The sequence below is a fragment of the Carcharhinus amblyrhynchos genome, chromosome 9 (assembly GCF_965287045.1).
Source record: "Carcharhinus amblyrhynchos chromosome 9, sCarAmb.v2.hapA, whole genome shotgun sequence".
Classification (NCBI taxonomy): domain Eukaryota; kingdom Metazoa; phylum Chordata; class Chondrichthyes; order Carcharhiniformes; family Carcharhinidae; genus Carcharhinus; species Carcharhinus amblyrhynchos.
The window spans coordinates 38,005,973-38,031,502 of record NC_137332.1 but is presented as its reverse complement, the minus strand read 5'-3'; the positions used below and the strand labels follow the sequence as shown (position 1 = coordinate 38,031,502).

The 25,530-nt window shown below is 39.9% G+C and overlaps 1 protein-coding gene across 2 annotated transcripts in view; it reads right to left on the bottom strand.

Moving 5' to 3' along the window:
• ttc39a (tetratricopeptide repeat domain 39A) overlaps positions 1-25,530 on the bottom strand; it is an 83,725-nt gene that overhangs the window by 6,899 nt on the left and 51,296 nt on the right. For both annotated transcript variants that reach the window (XM_080195482.1, XM_080195483.1), the window contains exons 9-16: positions 23,990-24,098; positions 17,521-17,588; positions 17,364-17,423; positions 15,849-16,010; positions 12,658-12,749; positions 7,154-7,274; positions 5,621-5,732; positions 2,390-2,504 (exon numbers count right to left, since the gene is read on the bottom strand). In XM_080195482.1, coding sequence (XP_080051608.1) covers positions 2,390-2,504; positions 5,621-5,732; positions 7,154-7,274; positions 12,658-12,749; positions 15,849-16,010; positions 17,364-17,423; positions 17,521-17,588; positions 23,990-24,098 — 839 coding nt within the window. The remainder of the gene's footprint in view (positions 1-2,389; positions 2,505-5,620; positions 5,733-7,153; positions 7,275-12,657; positions 12,750-15,848; positions 16,011-17,363; positions 17,424-17,520; positions 17,589-23,989; positions 24,099-25,530) is intronic.

Here is a 25,530-nt window from a genome sequence, read left to right as displayed (position 1 = left end):
CTGATCAGTGTTTTATACCACCTCAGCTTAATCTCCATGTTCCTAGGTTCTATGCCTTGGCTGATAAAGAAAGTTATTCTGTTTCCTTTCTTGATCACCTTATCTTCCTATCCTGCCACTTCCAGGGATCTGTTGGCAGGTGCTTCAATGTCTCTCTGTTCCTTTCTACTTCTCAGTAGCCGACCATTTCTTGTGTATTCCCTCGATTTGTTCAACCTTCCTAAATGAATCATCTCACGTTTTTCCAGACTGAACTCCATTTATCAAGTTCCTTCCACCTGGTTACTCCATTAATACCTACAATCCTGCAATCTACAGCTTTCTTCATCACAAACATGAACGGACAATATTTGCACCATCAGCAAATTTCTTAATCATAGCCATGATATTCAAGTCCAAATCATTGATTATATACCACAAAATGCAACAGAATGATCCTGGCCCTGAAAGAAAACCCTGGAAAAACAGTCTCAAAAAACACCCATCAGTTTTTACTGTTTGCTTTCTGCCTCTGAATCAATTTTGTATCCAACTTGGTCTTGGGTGTTTACTTTTCTGATCACTCTGCCATGTGAGGTCTTATGTGATGCTAGTATACCTTAAAGAAATGTGTTTTTAAAATCATGTTCTCTGCAACTATAACAGCTTTAGTTCTTTTTTTCATTGTTGCTGGGCTGTCTGGTTAGAAATCCTTTTATTGCTGCTTCAATGGGGTTTTGTTTATTTTTACTCTGCAATCTTTTATCATCCTGCATTCTGAGGGGGAAGATTGACTGACAAGTCAAAGTCAGGTGGTTCCTCCCCAGAAGAATTCGGGGATCTTCTTTCAGTTTTAGTTTAGAAGGAGGTGGACATCAAGCTGAAAAGAAGTGTTTCTCTCTCGCTCCCTGGTTTTTGAAATGTTGCTGTTAGCTGGAGTGAAAATTCTGCCATTGGTGGATTGCTAGTTAGTACCAACACCTCTCTCTCTCTCTCTTCCTGGTGTTTTGGGAAGTTGTTCTGACTTCAAGCTGGTCTATGCATATATCCAGAGGGTTGCTAGTAGTTACAACTCTGGAAGTCAGAGTTTCAATTAAGTTCCAGCATCATGTGAGTATTCGTATTTTCTGTGCTAAACTTGTGGCAAGGATTTCTTGTGTCGAGAAGTTTGTTTGTATCGAACACTTTGTGTACTTGTTCAGGTTTATACAATATCATGATTGTTTATTTCTTTGTTTGTAATTGGTAAAAGTTAATGTTAATTTTTTTTCTATACATGTTAACCGTATTCTTAAATAAACTTCGTTTAATAACAGCTCCCCAGTAGGTCAGCTGAATCATACCTGAAGTGAAGCATCTCATGTTCACCCTACCCAAATTTAAAGTGCAAAGCTTATGATCCAGGCGGACTTCATAAAACACGTCGGAGTTTCTGACCTGAACTATAACACTTATAAAAAGCCTTGCTGAAATCTGTACAGACTATATCAAATGCACCATCCTCTTTGACACTCCTCCTTACTTCCTCAAAAAAAAATCATGTTAATCGGACAGCATTCCCTCAATAAGTCTGAGCTGTCTTTGAATATTCTGTCTCTTTCCAAATGAACATTTAGCTTGTCCCTCAGAATTTTCTCTAATTTCCCATGGTCAAGTTTAGGCTCATTGGCGTGTAATTACTTAATCTATTATTTTCTAGATGATAATGCAATGTTAACTGTCCTCTAGTTCTTGTGCATCATGCCTCTTGTCAGAGGAGTATGGAAAATGATTTTCAGAGCCTACACGGTTTCTTCTCTGGCTTCCCTCAACTGCCTAAGGTACATTTCATTCAGGCCTGGAGACTTAGCCGATGTGAAAAATTTAAACACATTAATACTGCTCCTTTGTTAATTTCATCTAATATTTCACACACTTCCTTGGTTGTAATCTCTGCATTGAACCTTTCTTTTGTGAAAACAAATGCAAAGTATTTGTTAATAATCATACTCATGCCCTCCACCTCCACATACCTTAAATAGAAACATATAGACATAGAAAATAGGTGCAGGAGTAGACCATTCAGCCCTTCGAACTTGCACAATTATTTAATGTGATCATGGCTGATCACGCACTTTCAGTATCCCACTCCCGCTTTCTCTCCATACCTATTTATGGCCATTAATTGGCCTGACAAGTTTAATGGTCCTTTTGTTCTTTATTTATTTGTAAAAAAATCCAAGTGTTTTTCTTGATTTTAATTGTCAATATTTTTCATTCCCTCTCTAATTTTCTTTTAATTTCACACCTAAATTTTTATATCCATGAAGGTTTTCTGCAATATTGAGACATCCAATGCTGTCATAAGCTTTCCTAACAACAGTAGGGAAAATGTGTAAATTATAAATTAAGGTCTGTAAATTGTACTTACTTTGTATGAATCCAGCGGAAACACTGCTCTGCTTCCAAAAGTTTGTCCAAGTGCTTCAGACAAAGACCTTTGAGCAGCTTCACCAAACACTGGTCATCCACCAGAAACTCAGTTGCTGAAAATGAGAGAAGTAGTCAGAATTTATTTTTTAGTCACAAATGGATCTCTCATTATTTAACCAGTTTATCTTATGTGAAAGATGTGCACATCCTCCTCCTGATACCTCACTGGTATTAAATAGAGGTAGAATTTTCTGACCCTTCTTGCTAGCAGGATCTTTGTCTTGCTGAAACACCCCACAGTAGGTTCTCTGACAACTGGACAGGTGAGCCATGCCAAATGCCACTGGCAAGATCGGAAGATCCCACTGACGGACAAAATAAGCTGTGGACGGAGGGGACAGACCAGAAAACCCACCCTGTGTCATATTATCCAGAAAGGGTTACTTTATCATGTACCCTAACGATTTGTATACCTGTGTTTTTTATATGGAAACTTTAGGATCTTTGGAATATTCCAAGTGTTTCATAGCTGAACAATTACTTTCTGAAGTGCTGCTGCTGTTGTAATGAAGGAAAACCTGCAATCCAATTTCTGCAAAGCAAGGTCTCACTGATAGCAATGAGATAAAGGAAGAGATAATCTGTTTTTAATAAGGGCTTCGGTTGAAGGATGAATGCTGGATCAGACACCAGGGGAACTCTGATGCTCTTCTTCATATAGTGCCATGGAACTTTTACATCTGCCTGAGGGAGCAAACTGGGTTTGAACTTATTTCCTGAGCATCAGTGCAAGATTCCCTCTGTTCTATATAGTGTGCGCGCGCAGGATGCCACCACAATCTGAACCTCTGTGCAGCATAGAACAGGTTCTTCCCAAGAGAATACAAGTCTAAAAGCCAGTCGGCTTTGCCATTGCATATATAATAAAAATAATGAGGATGAATCATAAATCTTTCTGGCACAAGCAAAGACCAGAAGGGGAAATGACAGTTTAATCCAGTAGGTGTATGTAACATCATAGGACTGATCCAAGAATCATATGATTAACATAGTGTGGCAATGTTCTTTTAAATGTGTAATGATGATTGTTTATTTCCTCTGACAAAAACTTAATTTTACACAGCCTACTGTTGTTTATCAGTCTTGTCCTTCTTGTGTATCATTGTTTTTTTTTGCAAGTGCCAAACTGGTACTTCAAGAAACATTGCCAACATTGAGATTTTTTAATTAATGTGTGAATTCCATATTGTTGAGCTCTGATGGCAGATTGCATACTGATACATGAAACCAATTTCAGTGTACTCATTCCCTGTGTGTCGTTATAACAGCCTCACATTAAAACGTTATATATCCTTCTGTATCATTCCTGATGCATTTTCAAATAAATTTCATTGGCAATCTCACAATTGGCCACCTTATCTTTGGCAAACAATCTATTAAAAACCCTGGATTAAATGCAACTTCAGGCTTTTTACAGAATTTCTAGTGAAGTTAAGGAGAACCCTATAGATATTAACAGTACACAAAGTGTTGGAGCTATAACTACATTTTAAACTGGCTGGTGCATTCCCTTCAGTGCATCAGTCACATTTTTCTCATTTTCCATACCAACCATCCAGAAGGCTCCATGAAATTGCTAATTTAATGACATTTAAGAACATAAGAAATAGGAGAATATAAAAACATAAGAAATTTCTGCATAATTATTGATGCTTTTGTGCCTAGAATTTTTACGCTCACTGGGAACTGGGTAAGACAATAGGGCCATAACAACTGGCAAAGAAAACAAAGTTTAGATTAATTATTTGAATCTAGACCTTGCTGACAAGGCCATCACTACTTTCCCCTTTTGTGGGGTTCATAAAAACTAAATGACTTGCTAGGCCTCCTGAAAGGGCCATTCTTATTGGTCATGGCAGATAAGGGAAAGTTTCTGGTTGAGTTTTTGTAACTCTATGGCAGTTTTATAATTCTCTTTACTGTTGACAGCTGTTTTATTTCCAGATTTTTATAAGCAAATTCAAATTCTTCAACTGCCATGGTGGAATTTGAATTTGTATTCTCTGGCTTATTGGTCAAATCCTCTGGATGAGTTCAGGTTGTAGCACCGTTACAGTTCTGGAAAATGATAGTTTCCACAACCAGCCTGGATAGGTTTCAAATACAATTCCCAACGCAAAAAGCAGTGTTCTCAGGCATTGTGCTGTTCAGTCCCCAGAGAACAAAACTTAATTTCAGCCTTGTATTTGTGAAGGTATTGAGCCCTTGGTAAGTTGGCACCTGTGGGACTGATATAATTTGAAACATCAGACTCAGAACAGAGATTGACCTCTCTCCTAAGATTAGGAGGCGGTGGTGGCGTAGTGGATTAGTAGGCCGGAGACCCAGGCTTATATTCTGGATTCAAGAGTTCAAGTCCCACTAGCAATTTAAATTGAATTAATAATTTGGAATTGAACAGCTTGTCTCTATAATGGTGACCATGAAGCCATTGTTGTAAAAACACATCTGGTTCACTACTGCCTTCTCGGGAAGGAAACCTGTCATTGTTAACAGGGACCCAGGTTCCATTCCCAGCTTGGGTCACTCTCTGTATGGAGTTTGCAGATTCTCCCCATGTCTGCGTGGGCTTCCTCCGGGTGCTTCAGTTTCCTCCCACAGTCCAAAAATGTGCAATGCTACATTGCTCCTTAATGTTAGGGGGGGGATGTCAAGGGATTAGTGGGATAAATGTGTGCAGGGTTACGGGAATAGGGCTTGGTTAGGATTGTCGCTGGTGCAAGCTTGATGGGCCGAATGGACTCCTGCACAGTAAGAAGTTTCACAACACCAGGTTAAAGTCCAACAGGTTTATTTGGTAGCACAAGCCACTAGCTTTCAGAGCGCTGCCCCTTCATCAGGTAAGTCTACTTACCTGATGAAGGGGCAGCACTCCAAAAGCTAATGGAGTTCTGGCTAACCAGGAGATTCTGCACTCCTAACATCTGTCATAGGCGTATTGGAGGGAATTAGAAGCTGATAATCAACCTGTATATCTGCAACATAAACCCCATTTCCTTTCCCATCAAGTTCTGATGCAGAACTTGAACCTGGTGTTTCTGCCTCAGAGGCAAGGTCATTACCCACTGTGCCACAAAACTTCCCCTAACTCCCTCCTGCTTTTCCATCATTCTACAGGTTCATTATTTGCCTGATAAGAAGTTCAACAGGAGCTTCACATTGGACTAACCTGGGGCACTTTCAAGTGTCCTCTCCGCTTCATTAAGTGTCTCAAGCATACCTTCAGTCAGGTCTTGATGTTTCCCAATCACTGTATAACCATTCCAAATGTACATCATTTCCTGAAAATATATTAGCTAAATTACATTTCTTTTGCTGTTTTTACACTATGCAGGTGTTTCTTATGAAATATTTTTAACTAAAAATAAATAACATATTTAGACTTTTTATATGAAGCAAAGTTTCCCAAACCTTTCCGGCCATGGAACCTTTTTGACCTCCCAAGAACAACATTCTTACTGTGTTGAAGAGCCAAACCAGACAAAAAAAAAGATTGTTTTGCGCAAAAGGCTCAAACATACAAAAACCAAATTTATAGTATTATTTTCTATTTCTTTATGTATACATTTATTATAATTAAAATTATCTATTTCAAAACATACTTAGGTTCTCTCATGAATAAATGAAATTCTTTTTATCTTGTTTAATGGGAATCCTTTAGTTCAAATGGGAAGAGTGCTGCTGCTATGCTGGATTCTCATATTGGACACACTTTCTTCACCTCTTTCAAACACAGACTGATACACGCACATACTTGCAGATACTTTCCCTTCCCTTTCTCATAGACTTATCTTTCTGTCTCACACGTGATTACCCTTCTCTCTCTCTCTCTCTCTCTCACACACACACACACACACACACACACACACACACTCATCGCTCATACAAACACATGCACACGTGTATGTCAGAGATGAGACACACACACTCATCATATACTCATCTCACCTCACTCACACACCTCTTACACACAACCACCCCCTGCCCTGCCCCCCGCCCCCCCCCCCCCCCCCCCCCAATAACACATACACACGCTCCCCAAGGCAGGGTTCCCCTCTGAGGCCCCGCCTTCACCATCGCTCCCTTTCTGAGGCAGGGCTCCCTGTCCAAGGCCCCGCTATCACTATTGCTCTGCTGTCTACGCTCACCATGACCTCAATATTTGAGTTTTGTGGAGAAGTCAGCCTCTGATTGGGAAAGCTGTATAGATCAGCCTAGCTTCCTGCAGAACCCTTGGGAGACTCAGCTGACCCCAGTTAATGAATCCCTGATCTAAAGTAACATACATTGTCTGCCACAAGTGGAAAGAACATGTTTCATTTTTGCATGTACATTATCAAATTTGCAGTCAGTACCTGTGTGCAAACATCTTAATATTTCAACTCTGTTCTATAGATTTAATACCAATGTCATGGAGAACCTGAATTGCAGAAAATTCACAGTATGAGGAAGAGAACAATAGGTAATTAGGGATGAGCAACACATGCTAGTGATGTTCACATCTCACGAAAGGGAAAAAAAGGGGATGGAGGGAGATAATAAATTACAGTAGGATTTAACCAATGAAGGGAGTAAGTAGTTCTGTTCACAAAATGATTGCACCTATGATAAAATTTCATGATAAGAACAAAAGGTGAAAAAAAGGTACTAAGAATAGCAACTTTTTCTGAAAATAAGGTCCATTGCTATAAAATATACTCACCAGGGCAGGTACTGGGAGTTTTACAGGATTCGGTGAAAGATACCGTCGAGCCTTTCTGATTGCAAACTTTTCTGTCGGCAGAGACTTCCCAGCAATTTTCTGTTTCATACTTGGCACTTTTCTGGTATCAAAATCATGCGAGGTACAGATATGTTTAATACTTTCTGGCAAACAATATCACACAGCAAATACACATACTCAAAATCAGAATTCCCAAAGCAATACAGTCCCATGATACCTCCATAGTATACCATCATACCAATTCAGCAGAATGATAATGTATTAAGGATATTAATTTAATACAGTAATCATTTAGCACACCACTGGCCTGTTGAAGCAGCAACTCAAGATTTAGAGATGGTTGCACCACAGTTTTGAGAAATACTCTCTCCTTTAAGCAGGTACAGCCTCTCTATTGCCATACGCCTTGTAACTTCTGCTGCATCTAACTTACCATATTTTCCTTGAAGTGCAATGTTGTCTGCCCTAACCATTCCCCTTGGTAAAGGATTCCATGCTCCAAAAACCCATGTATAATGAAATTTCTCCAAACCACTCATTGCTTTACAGATCATTTTAAATTGGGGTGGCACTGTGGTTAGCACTGCTGCCTCACAGCACCAGGGACCTGGGTTCAACTCCCAGCTTGGGTCACTGTCTGTGTGAAGTTTGCACATTCTTCCCATGTCCACGTGGGTTTCCTCCCAAAGTCTGAAGGACATGCTAGTTAGGTGCATTGACCCGAACAGATGCTGGAGTGTGGCGACTAGGGAATTTCACAATAACTTCATTGCAGTGTTATCGTAAGTCTTACTTGTGACTAATAAAGAAACATTAAAAAAAACTTTACATTGCTGACACCATAGTGGTAACTTTTCTACCTATCAAAAATTGTCTTCATTTGGTTACCCCTGTTAACTCTCCACTTTGACCTTGCTGCTTCTCTGGTGATAATTCACATGTTTTGCGTCTCCTCATAACTATCATTTCTCATTCCCGATATGATCTTTGGTTAATCTATGCTGCTCAACTCTAAAGCTTTAAATGTCCTTTATGTAATGGATTACAGGAAATGGAATAAGTTACTATTTGTGATCTACCCAATATTTTGCCCAAATCCATCATTGTTTACTTACTCTTATAGTCTGAGTCCCTATTTATAAGGCCTGATGTTTAAATGCTTCTTTTAAAACCAACCTGCCCTCTTGCTTTCAGGGTATGATTTACTTGAACCGCTAGTCTCCGACTTTGCCAATCCTATCCTTAATTAGCTTTCATTCCCTGACCTCGCATCACACATCATTCACATTAAATTACATCTGGAACCTATCCATCTATTCTGCTAATCCACTTGTCTTCTTGATTGAGAAGAATTCTTCTCAATGTTTGCTTTAAAACCTGAATATCTGGCGCCAACTTTTAAATTGAAATTAGATTGATACATTTAATTTTCTATAGAGCTCTTACCTTGATTTTTCTTTTGCCATCATTGATACACAGTTATTCCAAAAGCTATGCCTATTTTTACTTTTTTGTCCTGATATTGAAGAGATTAGTTAAGTAAGATGTGCTGATGTAAAGATCCATTAAAATGTTGCCACCAGGGGGTAGCACTACACTGCAAGACTATTCCTCCTCAGTGATACGGTTCATGTTAATTGAAACGACCAGAACTGATTATTTAATCCATATGACTGTCTTCTGGGTTTTCTGCTATATTAGTATAACAGAATCAAAATTTAAGACGCAAGGCAATGAGGAACCAAAGTCCAAACATAAGCTTCAATGTTAGAATCCGTCATCAAGGAGGAAATAGCGAGGCATCTTGAGAGGAATTGCTTGATAGAGCAGACGCAGCACGGTTTCGTTAAAGGGAAGTCGTGTCTGACAAATTTACTGGAGTTCTATGAGGATGTGTCTAGGGCGGTGGATAGAGGAGAGCCGGTGGATGTGGTCTTTCTGGATTTTCAGAAGGCGTTTGACAAGGTACCTCACAAGAGGTTATTGCAGAAGGTCAGGGGACATGGAGTTGGGGGTAGGGTGTTAGCGTGGATAGAGGATTGGTTGTCAAATAGGAGGCAGAGAGTGTGGGTCAATGGGTGCTATTTGGATTGGCGGATGGTGACTAGTGGAGTGCCCCAGGGGTCGGTGCTGGGGCCTCAGCTATTTACCATTTATATAGATGATCTGGAGGAGGGAACCGAGTGTATGGTGTCGAAATTTGCTGATGACACCAAGATTGGTGGAACGGCAAATTGTGCGGAGGGTGTGAAGAGTCTACAGAAGGATCTAGATAGGCTGGGCGAATGGGCCAGGAAATGGCAAATGGAATTTAATGTTGGCAAGTGCGAGGTGGTCCACTTTGGTAGGAATAATGGTAGGAAGGATTATTACTTACGTGGCGAAAAACTGCAGCAGGCGACGGTGCAGAGGGACCTTGGGGTCCTTGTGCATGAGTCGCAAAAACCCAGCTTGCAGGTGCAGCAGGTGGTCAGGAAGGCGAATGGGATGCTGGCCTTCATAGCGAGGGGGATTGAATATAAAAGTAGGGAGGTCTTTCTGCGGCTGTATAGGGCATTGGTGAGGCCGCAGCTGGAGTACTGTGTGCAGTTTTGGGCGCCGTACTTACGCAAGGATATTTTGGCCTTGGAGGGAGTGCAGAGGAGGTTTACTAGGCTGATGCTGGAGTTGAGGGAGTTGAGCTATGAGGAGAGGCTGAATAAACTAGGCTTGTACTCGTTAGAGTTTAGAAGAATGAGGGGAGATCTCATTGAGACATATAAGATGATGAATGGGATGGATAGGATAGAGGTGGAGAGACTCTTCCCGCTCTGAAAGGATAGTAGGACTAGGGGGCACAGCCTCAAGATAAAGGGGGGGCGGTTTACAACGGAGTTGAGGAGGAACTTCTTCACTCAAAGGATGGTAAATCTCTGGAATTCTCTGCCCGTTGAAGTGGTGGAGGCTACCTCGCTAAATATTTTTAAGACGTGGGTTGATGGGTTTTTGATAAGAGAGGGGATTAAGGGTTATGGGGAGAGGGCGGGAATGTGGAACTGAGCCACGACAGATCAGCCATGATCTTATTGAATGGCGGGGCAGGCTCGAAGGGCTAGATGGCCTACTCCTGCTCCTATTTCTTATGTTCTCATGTTCTTATGTACCTGAATTTTGCTTTAAATCTATAGCATTTAAAATAAGACACACATACTTCAATTGCTTTGTAAGTATCTTTACAGCACAATGGATCGCTACCTTGCCTAGTTGTTAAACATGGGTAGTTCTGGTACATTAGGTAAACATGCACCTAAACTACTAGGGATTTCCACCCCCACCAAACAGAAAAGATTGGATCATCTAGACAGTACATTTGTGAAAAGGTCATTGTAAGACAAACTTACAGGAAACAGTTAAATCTTCCACATTCAGCTCAGGACCTGCCTGAGATATTCTGCAAACCTTTTCTAACAGCTCCCCAGTGATTCAGTGGGTTTACAGAAAACAACGGTCCCATATCTAATTGCCAGCCTGTACTGAGTCACCTGAACTCAGGCTGAACAGTAACAGGGGTGCTGCAACTTAAATCAGTTGATGACTAATGAAGGGGCAAATCAGCTAAGGTCAATCCTTAGCATTACTCTGCATTCCCCATTTGCCATAAGATTGTGGATTTGTGTGCCATTAGGTGAGGTCAGGATTTTGTAATCCCTACAGTGCAGAGGGAGGCCATTTGGCCCATCAAATCTACACTGACACTCTGACAGAGCATCTCTACCTAGGCCTTGTGCCACACATTTATCCTGCCAATCCCACTAACCTACATATCTTTGGACACGAGGAGGCAATTTAGCATGGCCAATCCACCTAACCTGCTCATCTTTGAACTGTGGGAGGAAATCCATGCAGACACGGGGAGAACATGCAAACTCCACACAGTCACCCAAGGCTAGAATTGAACCTGGGTTCCTGATTGCTTTTTTTATATTTAAGACAACAGTTTACAGATTCAGCTCTATTCTGCAAGCAGTCATAAGAACATAAGAAATAGGAGCAGGAGTAGGCCACCTAGCCCTTTTGAGCCTGCCCCGCCATTCAATAAGATCATGGCTGATCTGAAGTGGATCAGTTCCACTTTCCCGCTTTCTCCCCATAACCCTTAATTCCCTTGTCTATCTGAAATCTATCTACCCGTGACTTAAATATATTCAACAAGGTAGCCTCTACCACTTCAATGGGCAGAGAATTCCAGAGATTCACCACCCTTTGAGTGACAAAGTACCTCCTCAACTCCGTTCACAGTCGGTGTGTCTGGAAAAAATTTAGCTCAGATTCTGGGAGAACAGAATAATTGATATTTTAGCTATGTAGTATTTACATAGGATAGAGCTAATGGATGTTTATAGATGGAGATTTCCCCTTGGGTTTTGATTAAAGGAATGGAAAGTGGGTTCAGGTATGCAGGGTTACGTGATAATGTGGTTAATAGGAGGAGCTATAGCAGAGAAATAGCTTTTCAGTTCCAACTGGGGTTTGCTTGAAGACAGAGGTTTTCTGCAAGCTGCTGAAACTCATTTATTCTCTCTGAAAGCATCAAGACTGTCTACACTCATTACAACAAGTATATTTATAGTTGCTAACTGTATTTAAACTGGCTTTGAATCTGCAAGAAAAACGTTGCTTATTTAGAACTGAAACAGACATAAGTTAGAAATTAAGGTTGCTTCCTTCCATTTTAAATGTTTATAAGTTGCATCATTTGTTAAGAGTTATATTTAAACTGTGTTATGAAATAAAATTTGTTTCTATAATATAAGATCCCTAATTTGTCAGTGGAATGACTCCTGGGGTGACGTATCCTGTTCTTGCATTTAAGTCAAAAAGATAAATTTTTGGGGTCTAGTCTGGTGTCCTAATGTAACTTGGGGTTCTCCTCCAGGACACTAACATCAAAGGAGTTAATACCTTCAACATAGTTGAGAATGGGTAAAACAGGCTTCCTCCAAGTTGATGCTTTCCCGATAAGTATTAATGGATTAGTAATTACCACAGCACAGGCATTGGTGTAACCTGTTTCTAACAATACTTAAGGTTTGTATGTTACACAGTATTCCCAATTAAGAAATGTCATAAAAATATACATGTGTGTAAAATGTGACTATCTAGAATTATTTCTCAAAATCATTCAAGTCAATTTGTAGAAAGCTTATTCAAACATTTTGCAGTAAGAGCAGATCCTTGTGGCATGCAATACTGCAGTGTTTCTGTTCTATTTTAGTGTTCCTGCTCCTTTTCAAAATGGTTATTTTATAAAAGGAAAATACAGGCACTGAAACAGGAAACTGAAAAACACAAAATTTGAATCATCTAAACATTGATGATGATACATATCAGGAAATTAAAAGCATACAATGTCAGAAACACTTACATTTTTCAAGAATGGAAGTATTATCAAATTACAAAGAAAACAAGTGAAGAGAAGCATATTAATTCATTAAATGACCAACCTGAATAGCTCAATGTCATCATCCCCAAAAGGTTTGTAGTCCTCATCTTCAAGCATGCCAAGATATGCTGCTTTCATATACATATATGTTGACTGTGAAAAGGAAAGAAACAGATTAGGGCAACAGTCAAATTCAGCAATTTTAGATTTCTTCCAGTTCTGTTTCAACTTTTCCAGCATCCATTTCCTTAGTGATTTTTTTACATTCTAAAATGTGACAAATTATTTAATTCCACCAATAGGATCTTTCTTACTGACAATCAGAAATTATAAACAAATCGCCAATTTATAACATTAATAATACTAATGGAAATTGGTTTGGATGTCAGCTCGGCAATATCAATATTTTTCAGTCAAAGTGGGGACAATTCCATCTTTACAGTCAAAGTTATGTTTGAACTTAGCTGTAGGAGTCAGACACATTTTTCGCCGTAAACCTGCCATGTCTCTGACATTTTTAAATGCCAATTAAGGATATACAGGCTGAATTGATTTAACAACTGCTACTCTGAATTTAAACACCTTCATATTAAAATTCAGACATTTAAATGCTGATCATTGCTAGTATTATGAAGTTGCATATAGGTTAAAAATGTGGCATTTGACAAATGTAAATATTGAAAATAACTGTTAAAACCAAAAGAAGAAATCATATAGCATTGTCTCTTTTAAAAAGCATGTGTCTTTTTTGTGGATTTTAAATGGCAGCAGCAAGTTTGCAACATTTGTATCCAATGTAGCAGTCAGGGTTCCAACATAGCAAAACAGGCTTTTGAATTGAACCAATGAGTTTAAAGTAAGCACACAGGAGATATAGGACCAATGGAATTCAAATATGATTTTTGTTGACAGCCTCAAGCCAGTCAGGTCGCAGGAATACTGTGAAGTAAATCCAGGCATATAAACCTGAACAAAGGGAGATAACTGTCAGAGTAAGCTTGCCAGTTCTTTAGTCGGAAGGAGAGGCAACGCTCTCATATAGAATCCTTCAGTTTAATATATATCTCTTCAGAAGATCACCATCTAAACAGAAAGAGATACCAACATGGAAAGGGTGCCAGATGGAAGCATTAGAAGAAAGTTCATACTTCCAACAGATACCTGGTATTATACCATTTGAGTGTGACTACATTCCAAATGGATTTATTTCATTATTCCTGAATGAGTCTTGTAATATTCGAACAGCATTCTATTGAGGAGTTTATTCATTGTTTTAATAAGGTTGTCACCAGTTAAAAATAAAGACTGTTAATTGTTCATGATAGAGAGTGTCACAGCCTGCTTTAATTTACCAAAACCAGTAGCTTCCTACTATCTTACATACGTTTGTGTAAAATTACAATGTGAGGTATATCCCTTTGGGTGGTTCCAAAATCGTGCAGAGGGAAAAATCACCTCTGCATTGTAACACTGGACCAAGGCTTTTGCCATCTTGATGATCTTAATGTGTAACTATTGGGCTTTGATAGATTCTATGTTTATCATTTTGATACTTTGGGCATAACTTTTTTTAATCTTGCTGCATCTCCCTGGTTTCCCATTCTTTCTGCAAAGAAATAGTGGAATGAAGAAGAATATTGAAGTATGAGTGGCACAGTAGTTAGCACTGTTGCCTCAAAACATCAGGGACTCGGGTTCAGTTCCAGCCTCAGGTCACTGTCTGTGTGGAGTTTGCACATTCTCCCGTGTCTGAGTGGGTTTCCTCCAGGTGCTCCGGTTTCCTCCCACAGTCCAAAGATGTGCAGATTAGGTTGATTGGCTATGCTAAATTGACCCTAATGTTGGAGAGTAGGTGGGTAAACATTGCAACCCAGTTTTTTAGTTCATTTTAAGAGGAAAACATTTTATTTAAACACAGTTCCTTCCTGCCCTAATTCAGCCTAACTAAGAGTGCATAACTTCTGGTTTAAGATCAGAGGCTTCTAGCTAGCTGTTGGAGTGATATTAATCTCAAGAGTGCCACAGATATATTCACTATTCCAGGGAACAGGTAACCCACCATGTGTTAAGAAAACATTGCCCTGACCAGGATTTTTGTACTGTGTTCAGCAATGTTTTAAAACCCAATGGCAGATTATTTTTCCACTCTATCTATCTACTGGAAACACCAAGGCGTAAAATATTCTTGGAATAATGTTCTGAAACCCAATTCATCAGCCATCTTTCCTTCACCTTGAACTTTTTTTTTTAAGAAATGTCATTGACTGCAATTGGACACATCATCAATAAATGTCTATTCAGGAAATCTATCAAAAACACAAAACACAAGGATCAACGTTGACTTTAGTTAATATTTCTACAAGCGTGAATGAGAGATCTTAAAATTAATGCACAAGGTGATTTTCAACCAGTTCAAAGAAGCTGGTTTTGAATAGCGAAGGCAGTGGGTTAACAACTTCCTTACCCCATCCCCCACCCCCTTCGTACTTTGCATCAGTAAATAACAAAATAAAAAGGCTAAAATGAAGAACAGGAACAAAATGTGCTCAGTACAAACCACTGAAAATATTGCCGGAGGCAGATAACTTTGATCTTAGCTGGAGCAAGCTGGAACTCAACTGACATTGTTTTTAATTTCCAATAAATGCTACCTAGTATTTGCATGACTCACTGTACTTACATCTTCAGCTTTTATTATCATTGAATAATGGTTCTAAATATTCCACATGTACAAAGTGTACTGCAACAGACAAAAAACATTTTATCCCACTGTCAAACATGCCTGTAATTATCAGAACTGTACAAGAAAGCTACATGAGGGAGATCCTCATATTAGCCAATTCTTTACTATGTTAAAGTAGCCAGACCAGCATTATGAGTGTTGGATCGAACATTTTTCATGAGCACAAAGATGTTAAGAATGCCACTGGTTTGCTGTCTGAATCAGTGGATCAAATTGCAACTATTATCTGCACTACAATTATAGAGTACTTTATTCAAAGGTTTCCATTACGCAATACCTAATCTATCCATATAATGCTTAAAAAAGGTTTTCATTCTTGAGCAATTAAAGTAGTCCATGAAGCTTTACTTTACTCGTGTGAACAGTGTTTGAATCCAAATCTCACGCAGGAAACAAGGTGCTGCATACACCTAAAAACAAGACCCAGTTTCTAGGCGTCCTGGGGAACAGCTGGATGAGGAGAAAGTATCTGTTTTTCTCAGACAAGTACCACGTGCAGTTTCCCTCACCTTGGACCATGAGTTTTCTTTACATAGTAAATCTGCATAGAAATATGCCATTTTCCACTGACGTTTGAAAGTAAAGCACCACATTAACTCCCAGTAGCACATATGATGAAACTGCTTCCAGTGTTGCTGGGCCTCACAGCATTCCTCAAAGCGTAGAATAGCCTAGAGCATTTTTGAATACAAGTGTAAATAAATCGATCAAAATGAAGATGGACTTGAATGTGAGATAAATTTGAAAATCATATATCCTGCATTGTATTTCCTATATTAAAATGCTTTTTCTTTGCTCAAGATATAAAGCGCCTTATTAAAGAGCCAGGTATTAAACACCTGTTAGTAAACGCAGAAAAATAAATAAACCTTTTTATGCATTGAGTGATTAGGGTCTGGAATGTGTTATCTGGAAGTGTGGCCAAGGCACTTTCAAAAAGACCCTCAAAAGGGAATTAGGTAATTATCTAAAAAGATTAGCAGTGCAGTGTGGGGAAAAGGAGGGGAGTTAGCTACCACATGATGGGCTGAACAGTCTCCTTGTATTTTGTAAACATTTTATGATTCTATGGAAAGGGACTATTTTAACACTTTTCCCTTCACCCAACAGAAATGTTGGGACAGAGCAATTAAAATTGTTATGGGGGAGGTCTTGGAATGTCCATCATCCATTCTCATCTCATTCATAGAAGCCCTATAGTGCAGGAGAGGCCATTCGGCCCATCGAGCCTGCACCAAATCAACAATCCCACCAATCCCGATAACCCCATGCATTTAACCCGCTAATCCCTTTGACACTAAGGGGCAAGTCTGCATGGTCAATCAACCTAACAGGTACATTTTTGGAGTGTGGGAGTAAACCGGAGCACCCAGAGGCACAGGGAGAACATGCAGACTCCATACAGTCACCCAAGGCCGGAATTGAACCCAGGTCCCTGATGCTGTGAAGCAGCAGTACTAACCACTGTGCCATTTGCTTAGTTTCCACACTAAAGGCCTCCCAGCCACAGAAGCAGGAGCCTAATTTGAATGGAAAATTGTTTTCCAATTATGTTTTTCAGATGAAGAAAGACAGATGAATTCACATGTCCTCGAACAATGTATTCAGCTATATTAAAAACAAGATAAGGCAAAACATCCCAATCTACTGAGGCCAATTTATCATGTACTCACATATTCAAATAAATATGCTATACAAAGTAAAACAGATGCTGTGTTACGTCATTGTTGCTCTACTTCACAGAAAGCAAGAGCAATAGCACAATAATGTTTTCAATTAAAAATGCTACAATTGCACCTCTGGTACTATTGAAAGAACACTAATGTTGCAAAACAGAATAATACCGCAGTTCTAATGATCATACAGTTTCAAGTTTTATAAATTAGCCAAATCAAGATTGTTGCAATAAGACTGCATTGTTAAGGCCATCAACAGTTCCATTTAACAACTCATGGTAATTTCTATCTTTACATTACTGCCATGTAATCAAAATGAGATTTTGTCTATTTCATGCCTTTACTTACTACATCAATATTTCCTCTGATTTCTTCAATTCTTCCTGCAAAAAATAAGAAGATGGCACCCTGTAGGGGCATAGAAAATTTCAAATTAAAATCCATGTGTTACCGTTTGATAGCAAATGTTTAAAGTAAACATATTTATAAATCTTTCATAAAGTACCTTTGGATACCGTTTAAGAAAGGGGAGTAACAGTTGTTCTGCATCATCAACATCACCTTCTCCTGTCCCTGTTCAGAATTGCAAATTCAAGTCAGGATATTAAAGTTACACAAGTTATAATAACAATGACAACATTTGTTAAAATCATGATATTTCTTAATTTGAAAGCAGGGCTAAAATTGAAACATGTTAGTAAATACAGTTGTCATGTTATTTTTTATTTTTAAATGTTTTCCATACTCTCCTGCTCTCCATTGACCATCTTTCATTTAACATTCAAGGGTAACTTGTACGACTTTCTAATTCATATTTTGTAAAACAGCAGAATTCATTCTGTATTTACTGTAACAAAACCAAAAAAAACCTTGGCCACAAAATTCATTTCCACAGGTCTCTGGAGCTAGTGCTATGAAGTCAGAGAAGCTGAAAATAGTAAGTGCTGCCAGGTCACAAGCAAGGGCTTTGTGTGCTGAAAGGATGCAGTGGGCCAACAGTAATGTCAACTTTCTGTGTATTCAGCTGCATGAGGAACCCGAGGACAGGAAACCGTACCGGAAACTCAAAGTCTCCCACTCTATTAACATGCAGTTCATGTGTGACCATACACCAACATGAAGTCAGTGAATGCTTGCCATCAGCCACAATGCTGCCAGCCTGAGGTAGTCAGTCATTCTCAACATCTTTATGCCACCACGGCAAACCTGATTTCAGTCTATCAAGCAGGAATAGACCCTGTCCCCTAGTTTTTAAGTGATATTCACGCAAATGGCCTCTGCAGTGCACAGAGTGTGGGAGATTCTTCTCTGAACTTCCACTGAAAAAAAAACATTAATTACTCCAGTTTTCACACAAATTCAACACTTCAAATTTTTTTGGAAGAATTCCGGCCTTTATATCTAAACATGCGAATAAAAAATTTTCATTACATTATTTTAATAAATCCAGAACCATAAAATTGATGGGATCATGCAACTCGCTCTCCAAAAACCTAGATTTAATATTCTGTTCACTGATGTGTGTATGTCAGAGCTGTACACAGGACTATGTAATGACATCACTAGCTGCATGGGTCATCATGCTTCCCAATATCTGAAAAAATGGCTACATATTTATAGAGTCACATGAAGATTTCCGCTTCATCATATGACTGTCACACAGAAATGTCCCTGATTTACATTTTATCTTTATATACACTTGAAGTTTCTTGTGTTTGGATTGTTGGTTGTGTGCAAAAGACACTGATTTCCATAGAACAAGGACATTATCAATTGCCTCATTGTGGATATCAGTTTTCGTGCACACTGCAATACCATAGAAATACACAAAAAAAAGGAGGCAACATACCTTCCACCAGTCATCATCTTGGATTCTGTGGCCTCAGAAGCACCTGATCATAGAAACTCCCATCATTATTGCTTTCCCAAAGTTCCTCCTGCCCCCTGTACAGGTGAGATGCCTACATGCCATGGACATAGCTCTCTCTGTATGCACTCCCTAATGGAATGATCACTCTCATTAGTATTTAGAACTGAGTACTGGTTGGCATTCCTGCATTACCATCTTCACTCATCTCCACTCTTGATTGCACAACTTTATGCTGTGGAATCGCCACATTCAGAAATATACTATCCATATAACTCTCAGCCTCATAGGTGCCCAGGGTGACACCAGCTGCTACACAAGCTCCAAAGCCCAGCTGATGAAACTTTCAGCATATATGATTGTCCAGGACATGAGCGGAATCCTGAAGTTACCACACGGAACAGAACGTTCATTATGTGCATCAAGTGAGGCTGAGGTGTGCTGCCATGTCTTCATTTCAACTCTTCACTGACTCAACTGAAGATTTATATATAAATAATCACCAACCAGCTGCTTCTCTTATGCTACTATCACTTTATTGTATAGGCAAGTAAACAAAAAAAATTTCAACACGATAAATTTAAAATTTACCAAACAGAGAAACAAACTAAGTAATTAATTAAATTTCTTTGTTTAACCCACTGTCCTCAATTAGAGAAATGAAGACAACGATAATAGGTATCTATCCAGCACCTACCTGTTACCTGGTGATCTCAAGCCGTGATTTTTTTTGCTGAATATATACTGCTGCTGCTCAGCATCATGCTGTGTACATCCAGAACCCTGTCTCTCAATTTATTTACCACTGCAGTCACTGTTCCTTCTGCTGCTGCTACTCCAGCCCACGCTCTATGCAATCCCTTAGCCTCAATCTTCCAGGTGGCTTTGATTAGCTTATTGCTCCTACTCGGTGCCAGCGCAGTAGCTACATCATGGCTGCGACTTTCAGTGGAGGAGACTGCAGATGGCCTCACAACTTTGAATAGTCCTGAACCTTATTAAAGTTCTGGATTTGTACCACAATGTTGGCATAGACAGGAGCTGTTTGGGCTGACTAGCTGACAAGTAACATTCAAAGGCACGTTCTGAGTGACAGCAGTGGGACCTTGAATGCTGTCATCATAGTGCCACCGGTACTCCCCTGTCAGCAATCTGCTGGGAGGTTGCTGGACTGCAGCGAGAGCCTGCACAACAGTTTGAGCACCTGAGATCCACAGCCTTGATGTAGGCAGTCTGGATCTGCATGGCACTAAACATGAATGTCATGATCTCAGTTTGTGCTTCCACTTAGCACTGTATTGCTAACTGGCTTCTGCCTGGGCTAAAATGGAAGCCTAGGCTTTTGGTCACCAAATGCTGCATCATGGATGGGACAAATCCTGTGACCACTGCCACACTAGAAATAATTAGTTCCAAGCTGCTTGCAAAGCTCGTGCCAAGCAGAGCTGAGCTGCTCCATGCTCCTTGACAGCATTTCAGAGATCTGGCCAAGTTTCAGCTAATGAAGGATGGGGATGTTAAGCCACTGATAACTGGAAGTTGAAAGTAATTAAAATGTGTACAAGTTTCCAGTGGCTCAGATTTTGCTCGAGATGGACAACTTTACAAAGACTGCCTGGCAAGCCAGCCAATGCACCGAGCATCTCAATGAGAATGCTCCTCAGGGTTCTCCAGTACGCCACTCCCATCAAATTCCTCATCTGACTGCTCTGCAACAGAAAGGAACTGTAATCTCTTTCAACAGGACATGAACTGTCTTTTCACCCTGGCTGCAGCCACTTGTGCCTGATGATTCACTACCGGCAGACCTCAATTCTATCCTACGCTTGAAGACATGAGCAGTGCTCATATCTAAGCCTGTGGCTGTGACTGTCAGATCAAGTGAAGGTGCTTCTTTCTCAGAGCTCTCCGACAATTCTCTCACATTCCCATGAGGCTGCAGTGATGGGCCAGATGGCAGTTCTTTGGTATCAGAAAACATATATGGAAGGATGTTGAAGGAAAGGAATGTGGGCGGAAAGAATGAAGTCCATGTTCAAGTCATCTGCGGCTTTCACTTCACGACTAGTGCAACTCCCCTTTAAGAGGGGCACGCTGCCTTAAAACTGGTGGGCTAGCTGAAACATGCACTAGCCATGCATGCTGTTTGCTCCCCAGCTGAGCATGCAGTCAGCCAGCACTATGTTTGGTGTTGCATTGCACATTGAAATGAGGAGGTAACACGGAGTTTTCATGCTGCCTGCCTCAATGGGACCAGATGTGGGCGATTCATAGTTCATGATTCCCATGCCCAAAATTAAAAAAATACCTCAAGATGCTTCACACTTAATAACTGGTCAATGGGGAAAAATTAGGAAAGGTGCTCAAAGGGATGGGTTTTCAGAGCTTTTGTAAGGGAGAGTGGTGAAGAGACGGTGGGATTACAGGAGGGAAGTCCAGACAATCGGATCTAAGAGAATGAAGGTTCTGCCATCAGTGGAATGTTGAGGCAGAAGGATTGGAGGAGATTCCAAGGATATGTTTGAGCGAGGGCACAAAAAGATTTAAAGGCAAAGATTTAAAATTTACTGGAGGCTGGATACTATTTAACAAAGAGTAATAACCATCAACTTCATGATCTTCCTAGGTCAATGAGAGCAAGATGAGGCATTTCAAAGATCTGGCCAAGTTTCAGCTAGTGAAGGATGGGGATGTTAAGCCACTGATAACTGGAAGTTGCAAGTAATTGAAATGTGTACAAATTTCCAGTGGCTCAGATTTTGCTAGAGATGGACAACTTTACAAAGATTGCAGTAAATGTTCATAACACACAATGAAACAATTCACAACCAGCATAAAATCAGTAGCCTCCAAATATGCTTTGAGCAAACATAATTGGTTCATAGAATCCTATTTGATGTTTTCTATTTCTCATTCTCTAGTAGTTATAAAATGCAGTCAGAAAACACACTTTAAACAAAGGGGCAATGAATAGACACTCGGCTCTGTTACAGCTCATTTAATTATGTTGTTAGGATCATTGGAACCTCTCTCCTCTTAGGCTGCAGTTACACATGATATGATTTAGAGATAACTTCAAGCTTTCCTTTGTAACTAAACAGAGAGCTTAGATTATCAGTGACCTAATTTAGGTCCTCATCTGTCAATATCCCCATTTTAAGATCTACAGTAAATTTATCTTACAGCATTTTAAAGTTGGCATATCACAATTCTGAATGAAAACTTAGCTTTGGATTGCATCCTCATTTTTTTCTCCATCTGCTGCTGTGTTTCAGGGTGCAAAAGACCAAATTAATTGAGGAAAATTATAGCAAGCTGTCATCAATGACTCAGTGGTAGCACTCTTCCCCAAATCAGAAAGTTGTGGGTTCAGGGCCTGCTCCAGGAGTCGAGTGCAACATTGAAGGCTCACATTACAGTCCTCAGTGCAGCACTGTCAGAGATGCGCCTTTCAAAAGAAGCATTAAACTGAGATCCCATTAGCTTTTTCAGTGAAATGAAAAAAAACTCAAGGAAAAGTAGGGGCGTTATCTCCAGTGTGCTGAACAATTGCAAAAAAAACCCATAAAAAGTAAAAGCAGTAATAGGCCATTCGGCTCTTCGAGCCTGCTCCACCATTCATTTTCATCATTGCTAATCATCAAATTCAACATCCTGACCCCACCTTGCCCCCATATCCCTTCATCCCAACTCCTTGAAATCACAACATTTTAGCCTCATTAGCGAATTCCACAGATTAACTGCTCATTTGTCACATTGCTGTTTGTGGGAGCTCGTATATGAATTGTGGTTCCTTCACTGTGCCACTTTTTCCAAAACTTCCGTTGGCTGTGAAATGCTTTGCGACATTGGTGGTCATGAAAGGCATTACTTTTAACTTATTTAAATGCAAGCGATTTAAGTCTCTTTCGTTAAGGAATGAGGAAGAAAAATTGAATTTGCATCAACAGGTTGAATTATCGTATCCTTAGCACATTCCACGGCATTACACAACCAATGGATTATTTTCAAAGTTAAATCACTGTTGGTATGTATGGAAATACATGGCTGTCTTCAGCACAGCAAGGTCCCCACACACAGCAGCAATACTGAAACATTCAGATTCTTGACAGTCTTCACAGTTCTGCAATTTGATACTGGGTAGCATCCTCACATCTCAGTCAGGAGGCTGTGAATTCAACGTTAGGGATTTGAATGCATAATCTCAGCTGCAACTTAAATGACAATATTGTGGGAGCGCTGCATTGATAGAGGAGCTACTTTTAACTTCCTTCCACTATTCAAGGCAACGTAGGGCAGAATTTCAGTGATGGAGAACAATCGATGCTTGCCATCCCAAGTGTTGGTGCCTAACGTGCAGCTGCTGATTCTCAAACTCCCAGTGCCATTTATCACTCATTTGAGTGTTGATTGGCAGCAGGTGGGAATTCCCTCTTCCCTCGGTAGGAAATCCTGCATGTGAGAGCTGTTGGCCAATCAGATTGGGTGAATTGCTCTTCAACCCAGCCAAGCATAGCGCTGTAGGAGCCAGAAGCAGCACTGCAATGCTCTGCCTGAGACTGAGTCCCATGACCTGCAAAAAATTAAGCTCTGGGGGTCTCAGGGGCAGGAAGGTAGGGGATGCCTAGGGGTACATTGGGAGGGGGCAGCTGACAGCATCCCAACTCTGTAAAGGTCTTCATCTGAAACAGGAAAAATGTAAATGTCACTTTCCCATCCTAGCTCTGGTCAGCTTAAAAATGAGGCTGGGTTAAGCAGCCACTTAAGGGCTTAACAAGTGAATGGGTGGTTTCCTAACTGAAGGCCCTGCCCTGTCCATTCAACATTACACATCTGCCATCTCTCCCCCCCCCTCCTCCCCCACTCCCATCTCCAGCCACCCACAGTCCTCTCCATCCTAACCCACCAAGTGTCCTTATCCTGGAGAAAGGCCTACCACAGGCCTGTTAAGTATGGGCCCTTTCCAAAGGATATGACATGGGGATCTCAGAATCTCTCTGGCCGGCAGCTGAGACTCCCACCAACTCCACGGATTCCGCCCGTTATTAGGAAAATTGAAAATTTGTCTCAATTTTCAAAAAAAAATTGAAGTGTAAACAATACTCACCTAATACAAAACTCATGAATGTGTGATAACACAGAAGCAGCATGGTACAAAGCAGAGCCCTGAAGTTTTCAGTGGATGCACCTTCCTGAAGTTGTTCCAAACCATATTCCTGAAGACAAAGTAGCTCATCAGTAAAAGAGATTATATCCTCAGTGCATTGCTATTTTGTGACAATGTTTCAAAACTACTTACCACAGTTTTCTGATGTCATATTTCTTACATATTTTACAGAATTTGTTGTTCATCATTCCAAAAATATTGAATTGAACAGTGAAGTCACCATAATCCTAGATGACCACAAACTGCTTTCCATTTTGAGGGGGCAAGCTGACTGGTGGTGATTTAATCTGAGAATCATCATGTCTCAGGCAAGGGGCAAGGTTGAGAATGTAGGGCCTTCATGGATAATCTCTGCCAAAATGGGAATTGAACCCACATCACTGACATTGCTCTGCATCATGAACCAGCCGTCCAGACAACTGAACAGTATTGCAACAATGACTGCACTTTGATTGCAATTCATTGGCTGTAAACCATTTTGAGACGTCCTGAGATTGTTAAAGATGGTGTTAAAATATGACCCAATCTTGATTTTTGAATGAGCCTGCACTAATTGTAGTGCAATTACACATTGATAATCTTAAGAGCCTGAGCAGCCTTCAGACTGATTTTTGAGAAGGCACAGTGATGTGATCTGGTCACAGCTTAAATATGGTGCCATCTATTTTACTCAACAACAGGGCTCCGGAGAGTAATAGAAGCCTTGATGCTTTTCCTGTGTCCTGTGATATTCATTAATTTACAACCATTTAACTCAGTTTGCAGAGGTCCACATTAAATTTGAGATTTTCGTAGTCCTTCAACACAATGTGTTAATCCAGATACAAGAGATTAAATATATTCTCCTCTTCACTTCTGAAGACAAGTCGCGTTGGACTCAAACGTTAATTCTGTTTCTCTTTCCATAGTTGCTGCTAGATCTGCTTATTCCTGCACTTTGTTTTTATTTCAGATTTCCAGCATCCACAGTGTTTAGATTTTACTCAATGTTCTAGTTAAAATACTATGAATACGATATGTTTATTTTTTAATCAATATGCAATGGGCAACATTATTAAACCCATCAAGTGCAGTTTTACAATGCTTTTCTATCTCATGCATTTAACATTGTTGTGTGTGGTGTGTGAGAATATTTATTAATAAAATCAGTGCATCAGGATAACAATAATCCCAGCATTCACATTTAAATCCTTTACTGCTACCTCTTGATATAAGCTGGCTGATGGAAAATACATGAAAACACTGTTAATGTAAAACGTTTTTAAATTGGATTATTTGACAGATCAGACAGGTAACAGTCGTACAGAAATCTGGCAACTTGTAATAATGTTTATGAACAAAGAGCCAAATGTCTTTATTTGGCTCTTTCCTCAATTGAAATCCATCTTTTTTGTTTGTATTTATTTGCCTTGCCTTAAGAGATCAGGATGCTCGCACAGAGGTAGAAAACTGCGCTACCTGTGGAAGCCTCACTCGACTGG